The sequence below is a fragment of the Rhipicephalus sanguineus genome, chromosome 9 (assembly GCF_013339695.2).
Source record: "Rhipicephalus sanguineus isolate Rsan-2018 chromosome 9, BIME_Rsan_1.4, whole genome shotgun sequence".
Lineage (NCBI taxonomy): Eukaryota > Metazoa > Arthropoda > Arachnida > Ixodida > Ixodidae > Rhipicephalus > Rhipicephalus sanguineus.
This window is the reverse complement of record NC_051184.2, coordinates 8,601,346-8,611,920: the sequence shown is the minus strand read 5'-3', so window position 1 is coordinate 8,611,920 and position 10,575 is coordinate 8,601,346. Positions and strand designations below refer to the sequence as shown.

The window sequence follows — 10,575 nt, the reverse complement described above, 5'->3', positions numbered from 1 at the left end:
CGGCTGGCTGGCTGGCTGGCTGGCTGCTGGCTCGGATTAGATAGATAGATAGATAGATAGGTAGATAGGTAGATAGATAGATAGATAGATAGACAGACAGATAGATAGATAGATAGATAGATAGATAGATAGATAGATAGATAGATAGATAGATAGATAGATAGATAGATAGATAGATAGATAGATAGATAGATACGCTCAAACTCGCAGAAGTTCGCTAAGAAATGCTTCGCATTTAAAAAAAAAGCTTATTCCACCCTTCTCGTGCCTTCCTGCGCAAATAACTGTGGCACTACTTGTCGTCACACCGTTTTTGTTCTTTGCACGACGACAACAGCGCACGCACCAGTGAAAACACAGCAGCAACTGCGGTAGTCACGGCGGCTTTAGCCTACCGCGCGAAACTAAACGCCCGACGACAGCGCCACCGCATTTTCGTGACGTATGTCCGGTGGAATAACACAGCAAACGGCGGACCGCGCTCGACCGGAAGGCGCGTGACAGGTGAACAGCCGTAGCAAAACTGCACCGTCGAAGGGACTGCTCTCTGTACGGCGGTCGCGCAGCTCCCCCGTATACAGCAACATGCGCATATGCTATCTCGAAACGGAAGCGCGGAAAATGACCTAGTTATTTACGGCAAACAAAAGAAATAGGACAAAAACAAAACAACAATCTAAACTAGCTTATAGCGCCAGCTGACATGTTAGAGCTAATCACTGAGCTGCCCTGCTCACTAAATACAGTATATGTATGCGACACGTTATGCAGATGTAACGCGATATCTAGTAGATAAAAACAAACATGTCAAAGAAATTCGCTCAGCCTGCTTGCTCGTCAAACGCTTAATGCGTAATACATGTGACACATGAACAAATGTGGACTCCTAATACATGAAACTTTATAATGGCGTAACACACGTTTGCGCAAGCTTGCGCAAGCTTGTCCAATGGACCGCTCGATCCAAGTCACCAGCTTTTTCGATAAGGTCGCCCTATGGAAGCCTATGAATCGGCATCGAAGAGACTGTCAATGGAGTCGGCCACCGAATCGCTGAGTAGGAGATGCTCCATCCACAGGTCGAGAGTCTCCAAGGATTCCCTTCCTGAAGGCCTTCCAATAATGTACCCTTCATTCTTGCTCATGGTGCTTTCCGTGAGTTTTACGAGCCAGGCAAGGTTTGTTCTTGGGTGAAAGCCAGTGATATCCTGCCTGCAATGACGGCAGTTGTGTTGTTTTGTGTTAAGAAGAAAAGCCATTTAAAGCGAAACATGCGTTCAATGAAGAATATTCATTAAAGGGGCACTAAAGTGAAACAATGAATCGGTTTAGATTAATAAATTGTACTCTGAGAACTATAATGTCATTAATTTCATCACCATATGTTCATTAATAGAGGAGAAACTCAAGGTCGGTTTCATTTTTAAATTTCGCGCCGAAATTTCCGTGCGTGACGTGACGAATTTCAGAGTGTATTTTTCATATTTTGGCGACATTGGCTCAACGAAACCTTCTGAAACTTGGTATGTCGAATCTATGGTCCGCTCAGAGCTCAATGTACTTCATTTTTACCGATTAAAAACTACGTAGGGCCCAGTAGACGCCGTTAAAATCTGTGACGTCACGGCGCTTGGTGCGGGAATTTCAAGGTGGCGTTGCCACCCGAATGTTCTTTTCGCACGTTTTCTCGCCTATCAAGCGTCTTCTCGTGGTAAGAGTGGTGTTTTTTGGTATTGGTGAAATTGTTTTTTACTAATATGTGAAAAATCGTTTTTCTCTTCAGTGTCCCTTTAAGAAGGGGAAAGTACGAAAACGAGGAATTTTCTTACACGGTGCGTGAGCATTGTGACTTCATGCATCGCAGTACATGAGCATACAGCGTTCTCTTCAGAAATTATTTAGCAGTGGACATATGGAAAGGGGTGGGGGGAGACATTAGGTTAAGAATTTCAAGTTTTCAAGGTCGCAGAATCGAATCCCGGCCGCGGCGGCTGCATTTTCGATGCAGGTGGAAATGTGTGAGGCCCGTGTACTTAGATTTAGGTGCACGTTAAAGAACCCCAGGTGGTCGAAATTTCCGGAGCCCTTCACTACGGCGTCTCTCATAATCATATCCTGGTTTTGGGACGTTAAACCCCAGATATTATTATTATTAATTTCAAGTTTTCAATCTTTCCATTTTCGTCACACTTCCAAATACGAATCCTGGTCGCGAATTTCTGACATATAGAACGTATATAGAAAACGGAAACAAGGGCTCTTGCGCTGTAGCGCTGGTACTGGAGCTGGCGATCTTTGAAACCACAAGGCCACCTGTTCAGATTACTTTTTCTTTTTTTTTTTGCATAACCAGGCGGCGAGAGGCACGGCTCACTGGCGTTACGCGCGCAGGTGCGTATTTCAAAGGAGTCGATAGGAGTGGTGGACAGTCTATCGAAAGAGGAGGGCGGTGAAACAGAGCGGTGGGCGGCAATTTACACCACCGCCCACCATGAGAAAAACACTGCGAGCATAGTGCTCGGAGCTTAAACTTTTCTTGCGTTGGTGGCGCAGCAAGCACGTCTTCTGATGATCATCACTTGTTTTGTGCATAAAGTACAGATAGGTTATGTGTGTGTCCAGCATCTGAACGCGGGAAACATCGAAATAACAGAAAGCATGTAGGTAAGAGACCGAAAATGTGCATAAAGTGGTATGAGAGCGAATGGAGTAGGAAATCGCATATGTTACCCAATTAAAGTGTTAATCATCCGCAGAGCTTCCCTCTCATCATCGTTGAGGTCTCCTCTGCCTGGGTCCATTAATGGGCTGAATAACACTTTGGTTCCTGCGACAGTAAAAAAAGAAAAACAAAAAAGAAGATTAGGTAGGACAACAAGTATACAAAGGAGGTGCTCATGTAAGATTGCCATTATTAATGTTCTGAATTCTTAAAATGCACATCTGTATTTCTTATTTCCCTTGCTTTTTTAAGCATTATTAGTATGCTTGAGGGTGCCGTTTCGACTCCCGGCCACGGCGGCCGCATTTTGACAGGGTCGAAATGCAAAGAATATGTTTAGATTTAGGTGCACGTAAGACCTCAGCGATTATTATTACTATTATTATTATTATTATTATTATTATTATTATTATTATTATTATTATTATTATTATTATTGCTCTTGGAGTTGGAGTTTATCGGCCTGCCTGCCAGGCAGCCACGAGTTTGCGTCGTCATGGCAACGAAGGTGCGACCTCGTTATCGCGATACTGACCTTTCTTACAGCGTGTCGCGGTTCCACACTTCAGACGAACCACGATACCAAAGGTCGGCGAGCTGTAAGTCCTGTAGCGTAGTCGGAAAAGGCACGCTTCTTTGTGCGATGGCTTTCTAACATAGACACACTTCTGTAGTCGACTTCGGTGTTCAAACTCTACTGCTCCTTCTGCAGCACTAATTGTCAGTGATAGTTGCATAAGGATGCTGTAGAGAACAAGAGGCTTCTGGATCTGCAAAAAATTCGATTTAGAATCGATTTAGAGATGCTAAATTAATATTTTAGAGGTCAAATTTGTCCCCGTATTGATATCTAAATTACTTACTGCTTTCACTATAAGCTCTTAAATCAATATTTCAGAGGTCAACTTTTCTTGACTTCCCGTGTTTATATAATAATTTTTTACTGCTTTAGTCACGAATTTTGACTTAGTATTTCTGAGGCCTCCAAATCAAAGTATATGTTTGGAAACACTGCACAAAGAATGCAGGAAAAGAAATTTGTACTTGGGGCTTTAACTCATCATTCAGTGCGCGACATTAGACACGGATGAAGGGGAGACCGAAACAACACGTGCGCGAAATCACGACTGGTATCAGAAACAAGATACACTTAAATATATCATCGTCGCAAGCACACCCGGTGGTAACTGCACACTGGGAAACGTTGAGACGCAGTGATCCGCTAACAAATGTAGATTTTTATATGGACAATAAAGCTCTTCGTCAGTGTATAGTGTTGCGCAGCGAATCCTAAATCAGTACCAACTCGCCGAACTGCTAGTTCTATTGCTGCGGCATCAACATTTAACACAGGCCAACTGCCATAGTTAGGAAAATTAGTACTTGATCGATCGAATGTGATGCATTGTTCGACAGGTATCGATTGATGAAATCAACCAACACCTGTCGCACCTGCTTGCTTTATAGTTGGACACGCTCTCTGCGTATTTGGCGTCGACATTGAGAAGAAGGAAATATATTTTCGGCTGCTTTTGGCACGAAAATGACAGTTCTCTGCTGCATGAAATGCAATAGTATTTGAATCACATGTTCACGGGAGCCCTAACTGCAGATCGGCAACGCTTTTTGACTATGTTCGAAAATTATTGTAGGCCCTTTGCGCGCTCACCCAAGGCTCCGAATTCGTATTTCGAAGAAGACACCAAGTTGGGCGAGTTGGTGAGGTTCTGTGGTACAAAATATAAACAGCGCTTTCTTAAACACAAGACGAAGGAAGAAGAGACACACACAGCGCCGTGTGTGTCTCTTCTTCCTTCGTCTTGTGTTTAAGAAAGCGCTGTTTTATAATTTTACCATCGTATCTCGAGTGTGGTTGCAGGAGCGGGGTCTCTCACAACCTTTTATGTTGTTGCTGTTGTGAAATGAAGGCTTGGCTTACTTAGTGCAATGGGTTGCTCCTTATCAATGCCAATGTCCCCCCCCGCCCCTTCAGTGAAGCCCGTGGGAATGCTCCTTCCCCATCCCCATGTTTCTTCCGGAGCCCCTGATGTAAACGGGTGTGTGAGAGTATAACACTCCACTTTGCATACGGAGTGAAGCCGTTACAAACTGATGCTGATGTTCGGCTTTGTTGGTGTGACATAATAGAGTCTTTCAGCAAGTTACGGAAATACGGTACGCAAATACGGTACTGTTTTAGGTTACCGCTCCTCCCTTCTCACTCGTTGCACGTTTGCCGCTGCTGATTCCCGTAAAGGCACTCCAACACCACAAAAGCTTTTTTCAAAAATTACTGTAGGGGTTGTCACGGCTCAGTGCGGCCTATTGGCTTACGCATTGTTAAGGAGGAACCTGTCGTTCGGGGGACGCACAGTCACTGGAACTGGAAGCGGCTTAAGCACAATCAACGGGAAAGGAGGATCGTTACGGTTTGACCGTATCGTAATTCCGTGCAGTATTACAGTAACTTGCTAAATGACTCTAATAACAATAATCCAAACAACGGCAGGAAGTGGAAGATGGAAGCTTGCGATGAAAAAATCCGTAAACAGTGGGTGCGTGCTCGAGCCGACGTTTCGACAAGTGGACTTGTCAAGTGGACAGTTCCAGCCTTGAAGACAAGTCCACTTGTCGAAACGTCGGCTCGAGCACGCACCCGCTGCTTACGGATTTTTTCATCTAATAACAATAAAGCGCTTGAGTGACAGGGGCACAGAAGAGCGCTCGCGCTAGCGCTCGTGTTGTGTTCTTTCTGTCTCCTGAAGCGCTTTACTGTTATTATGTTACAAACCACGTACGTACCCTAACCTTGTCCAGAGTTACACCGGCGAACTCCTCCTCGCAGACTAGGTACTTCTGCGGCTGTCGATCTGCGAGTGTCACGATGAAGGCACGCTGCTTAATGCTGACATTAACAACAGAATGTATCTGACATGTCGTAAATGGTGAGCAACTCTACACATTATATACATCAGCACTGAAGGCTACGAACCTTCGGGACGTCAATGGATAGAACAGCCGCTGCTCGTGAATATATACAGGCCATTTCTACTGTTGCACCATACGCTACTCCTGTCATGCTTGATGCTTCCGCAAGGTTTTTATGCTCTAATAATGCCGCTCCGAGCCTTTCACAATACAACAAGCGATCGAAGCCCTCAGATGAGTCCTCGCTTTCGTCAGTTGTTCACTGACGAAAGCGAGGACCTAAGTTATCCGTAACAGTCAGTTACGGATAACTTAGGCCTCTCGATAACATGTATTGTAGCTTGCAAAACAAAGACATATCGAAGACAAATATATGCAGTCACGAAGGTGTGATGATGATGTCAGCTAGAGCAGGTAGTATAACAGCTGCAATGACTATAATCTACACAGCGTAAATATGGTTCTGCGTATCTGGTGGTGCAAAGAAAATGGGGCCTCTCTGAAGTCAAGGAAATGCGTGCAGAACAAAATTAATTTTAGAGAAACATCCTGTAACACATGTGAATACGATTTGGCAGCTGACTGGCACCGATATATGTTAGAAACAAATATTGGTGAAATTTAGCTGCCAAATTCTATTCACATGCGTTAAAATAGGTTAGAAGCAATGTACTGGACCATTCGGAGCGCAATGAGACAACCTGCAGTTGTATTAAGAAAAGTATAATATGCGGCAAACTGGATGCAAAAGATGAAAAGAATAAATAAGAATATAGTAAAGAGCATATTTACAATTACACAAAGTACAATACATCTTTTTGAGACCAAGATTGTCTAGAAGGAACGCGCCAACGCCGGTTGACACTGTGCCAGTAGATGCCAAATAGTGCCAGAACGGCGTGCTCTACGACTGTAAAGCTGGCTTTGCCGCAAAACCGCCATTTGGGCAAGTTGGTATCGATTCATCTTGAAAGTAAAGAAGGGGAGGCGCAGAATAAAACAGGGACATAAAGAGGAGACCGACAACACAGGCGCACACTCGCAACTAGAAGTTTACTGAAGAGGCAACACATATAAAGCTTACAAGTTGACCACGTGGTGCACGTTCTCTCGCCTAAAGAAATAGAATGACTTTTTACGTCTGATTTTGTGAGAGCACATATATCACGGTGAAAAAAGAAGGAACAAAAGGGGAAAAAATGTTGTGGTGGGACTCAAAAAGTTAGCGCAGCGTGCTAATCAAATAGGAGTACTCTTTCTCTATCAGGGCAATAGACGGGTGGCTGACACATCGATCCCCGCATCTCTTAATATGGAACGCTTCGATTAGTTCACGAGTGGTTTTATCACGATGCCTAGATAGAACAGTTGCGTCAAAGAAAAAGGGTGAACAGCCGCACGTGGTGCAGTGCTGCGCCAAGTGGGCTCCTTCCTTTGACGCCACCGCTCTTTTGTGCTCCTGTAAACGGATATTTAGGCACCGGCCAGTCTGGCCCACGTATACACTGCCACATGATAGCGGTAACATATACACGACGCAGGTTGCACATTCGACAAAAGGCGAGCTATATCTGACATGACACCTCTTATTTTCTAGGCACTTGGCTTTGGCTGCTATCTTTCTGTCTATTTTGCTGCATAAATTGTTAAGTTTAATTGGAGCCGAAAAAACCACCTTTACATCGAAACGATCGGCCACATTTTTTAACCCGTGGGACATTTTATGAATGTAAGGAATAACGGCGGGTTTTGATGTGTGCACCTTTCCATTTACTTTTTCTTGTGGTCTCCAATAAGACTTCACGCTCTTTAATAACTTCTGGGCTACCTTGCGCATGACCGTCTGAGGAAAACCCGCCCCATTTAAACTTTGTAGTTGATTGGTGAAACTGGAGGGCAACTTGTCTGGACACGATTTAGATAGCGCTGAGCGTAAACATGGCACGGCAATCCCAATTTTCACAACCTTTGAATGTACTGAATTAAAGTTTAGTATTGGCTTCTTAGACAACGTTGGACAACGCTGGCTTTTCCACCAACGTTGCCTAATGACGGTGTGGTCAACTTTAAACCTGGGCATCACGTGCACGCTCGGTGTCGTCACGTTGCGGTTAACAGCGAGGTGCGCGCAGACGAATACTTCGCACCCTATATTTATTTGAAAAACGTCCATTGCTGCCATTAGTGAAGTAAGCATGCAGTGCGGCGAAGCCTACTTGCAGATTTCAATAAACAGTCTATCCATCAACAAGAGATATATCCTTTCTCTCCTTTCACTCGGCTTTCGGTAAAGTGGACGGCTGACTTGATATCGGTAAAACAAACAAGCAAGCCAAGAAAAGCAAGCAACACGCAACTTAATACCAGTGGTATTTTTCACGCACGATGGCTGATCATTAATGTATCACAGTATACCCAGCAAAGCGAGAAGCAGAAACATATAAGATGGAAAGATCTCATTTGTTTAAAATTCGCTACTTGAGAGTATCGCGGCATTTCCTTGACTGGTTAACTTTTTATATTATATTAATTTTTTTTTTTTTTTTTCACATTCACATTCAATATACACATTATGATTCGATGCAGATTCGAGATCACTTTTGAAACTTCAACGGAACTCTTGAAAGAAATGCTCGCAAACAAGAATTGGTGGTCACTCACCTAGCCTATACTTAGTTTAATGACGTTCCTAGAATTGCTTATTATTTTTATTACAAGCACCAAATCTCTAAGATGGCGTGATACTAAATTTAGTGTTGTGTCGCTGCGATGTCGCTACAGCAGGCGTTAACTGAAAAAAAAAAGCGTTATCGTCTCACTGCACGTGTCCTTCCATACGTCGCATCTCCATCTGCGTCACAGCGTTAACTCATCACTCCCATGTGTCATGCGCGCCGGGTGCGCCCACTGCTCCTGTGTCACACACTTGTAAACGGAGACACGACCTCACTGTGCCGGCGTTCCGACAACCACATCTGCAGGAATTGTACGTTACCTGCCATTCTCAGGCATCGGGCGCGTCCTTGGTAGTAAGCTTGATTCTGAGACTCAAGCAGCTCTTCCGGATAGGTATCAATCACGAACCACGTTCTGCGACAGAAGAAAGCGAAAGAAAGCAATGCAGCGAAGCATCAGGATTGGCTAGAGTTCTTTTTTTTTTTCTTAGTAACAAATCTAGCGCAAGAGCATTTTACGAATCCTGGTTTTATACACCCCGATTGGCACGCGAGCCGTTTTCTTACCTTCTAATTTCAATAAACCCGGTGGTGCTGTTCTCATAGTTGTTTCTCAGGTCCGATAGTGTCCTGCATGGCCGAAATGTAGCGACAGAGGTAAGGAAACATGCCACTTTAATATCCGTACGTTGGTTGTACTTGTATTCTATGCCAATAGCGTCGGTCACAGAGTACTACTATGACAGCGTATGGCTGCTTCTCGGGCACCTACTTCAGTGAGTCGGTCGTCCCGAAGCCTAGCAGGGTGACGCTGACGTTTGTACTCGGAACGCCTACGTCTAGTTTCCTTCTTCTACTAGACAGAGTGCGTTAGCACAACGGGGAGCCCCCACTTATCTGTACACAGCCCTATCTCCCCATTAATATAATTACCCCTCGGAAGCTTTGAAAAAAAAAAGGAACTGCAAGCATCATTCTCATTCGTCTCTCAAACACGTATGACTGCTCACGCTGCTCATGCCTCGCTTCGTGTAACGCACTGCGCTTCGTCACACTTACTGTTGCATGCGCACCTATTCAGGTGACGTCATAGAGGCCATTTGTTGTCCTACTTTCACTGTGGCGCTGCAGTTAAAGGGACACTAAAGGCAAATAACAATTGTCAGAGTGAAAGCTCAGTGTATGACAACGTCTAAAACGGCAATATTATCAACAGCAATGCCCTACTTACCGAGAAATTAAGCTAAATGTACCACACGACGTGCGCCCACGAGCCGGACATCTTGGAAATGCTCCCGATGACGTGAGAGCGTCTGACTACAATTAATCACTAGTAATCAAACTAGCTGTAATAAAAAAAGAACCTTCCGTGCATCAAGAGACGTAATAAAATGCTGCTTGTTCGTTTGTTTGATTCATGGAAAAAAGAACCTCTTTGGCGTTGCCATGGGGAACGGCGCACGTGGTTCAAAGGTTCCGTTTTCGCCGAACTGCGCTTCGCCCGACTGCCGGCTTCGCTCACGCGGTCGCGTCTCAGTGTTAGTATCGTTATCGCATACTACCGCGTGTGTTTTGCGTGCTCGTGAAAGTCGCTCTGACAGAAAGTTCGACAAAATTCCGTTGTTGCTGCTGTGGCTCCCGCTACTTTCGCTGTGTCGGCGGCCGCGCAGTACAGGCGGGCAATGGGCAATGTTGGGCACGGCAACAGTGACGTCAGAAAGACCGCTTTCAGGCAGGTGACTTGAAGTGCGCTAACGCGATGCGGACCAACAAAACGTGATTTTACTTCAAAATAAGCATTTCCTTGGTAAAAAAGTAGCACCTACGAGGTTTCTAGACCGCTATTTCAACAATCAACGTCGACTTAATATTTGCCTTTAGTGTCCCTTTGAAAGGTTTGTGATAAACTAGATCATCCACCTGGGCCATCAAAGAATCGAACGCACACTCCCCGATACTGTAGTGCTAATATCGTCAATAGGTGAATTTATGGAAGAAGTTAAGCCTATATATTCTACTCAATTTTGATGCCAGTGATCGCATTGGTCAAGAGTTATTGTTCTCAGTGGTGTTTCACTTGTAAGCTTGCTTATTTTTCAATTCCTTGCACGAAATGCAACATTCTATAAGTTTATATGTAACACTTTTTCATATATTTTTGTGTGCCTTTGTGCGCAACGATTTTCTTTCATTATGTACCCCGAGGATCAACGGTGTTGGTATAGGTAGCTTGTTCGAACATGTTTGAAA

At 44.4% G+C, this 10,575-nt stretch overlaps 1 protein-coding gene across 1 annotated transcript in view; it reads right to left on the bottom strand.

The window, feature by feature from the left end:
- Window positions 1–889: 889 nt before the first annotated feature.
- The window catches only part of LOC119404563 (uncharacterized), a 74,188-nt gene continuing 64,502 nt past the window's right edge, over window positions 890–10,575 (bottom strand). The window contains exons 5-10 of the mRNA XM_037671109.2: window positions 8,893–8,955; window positions 8,646–8,740; window positions 5,525–5,592; window positions 3,258–3,492; window positions 2,731–2,827; window positions 890–1,212 (exon numbers count right to left, since the gene is read on the bottom strand). Of these exons, the coding sequence (XP_037527037.1) occupies window positions 1,005–1,212; window positions 2,731–2,827; window positions 3,258–3,492; window positions 5,525–5,592; window positions 8,646–8,740; window positions 8,893–8,955 (766 nt within the window). The 3' untranslated portion in view covers window positions 890–1,004. The remainder of the gene's footprint in view (window positions 1,213–2,730; window positions 2,828–3,257; window positions 3,493–5,524; window positions 5,593–8,645; window positions 8,741–8,892; window positions 8,956–10,575) is intronic.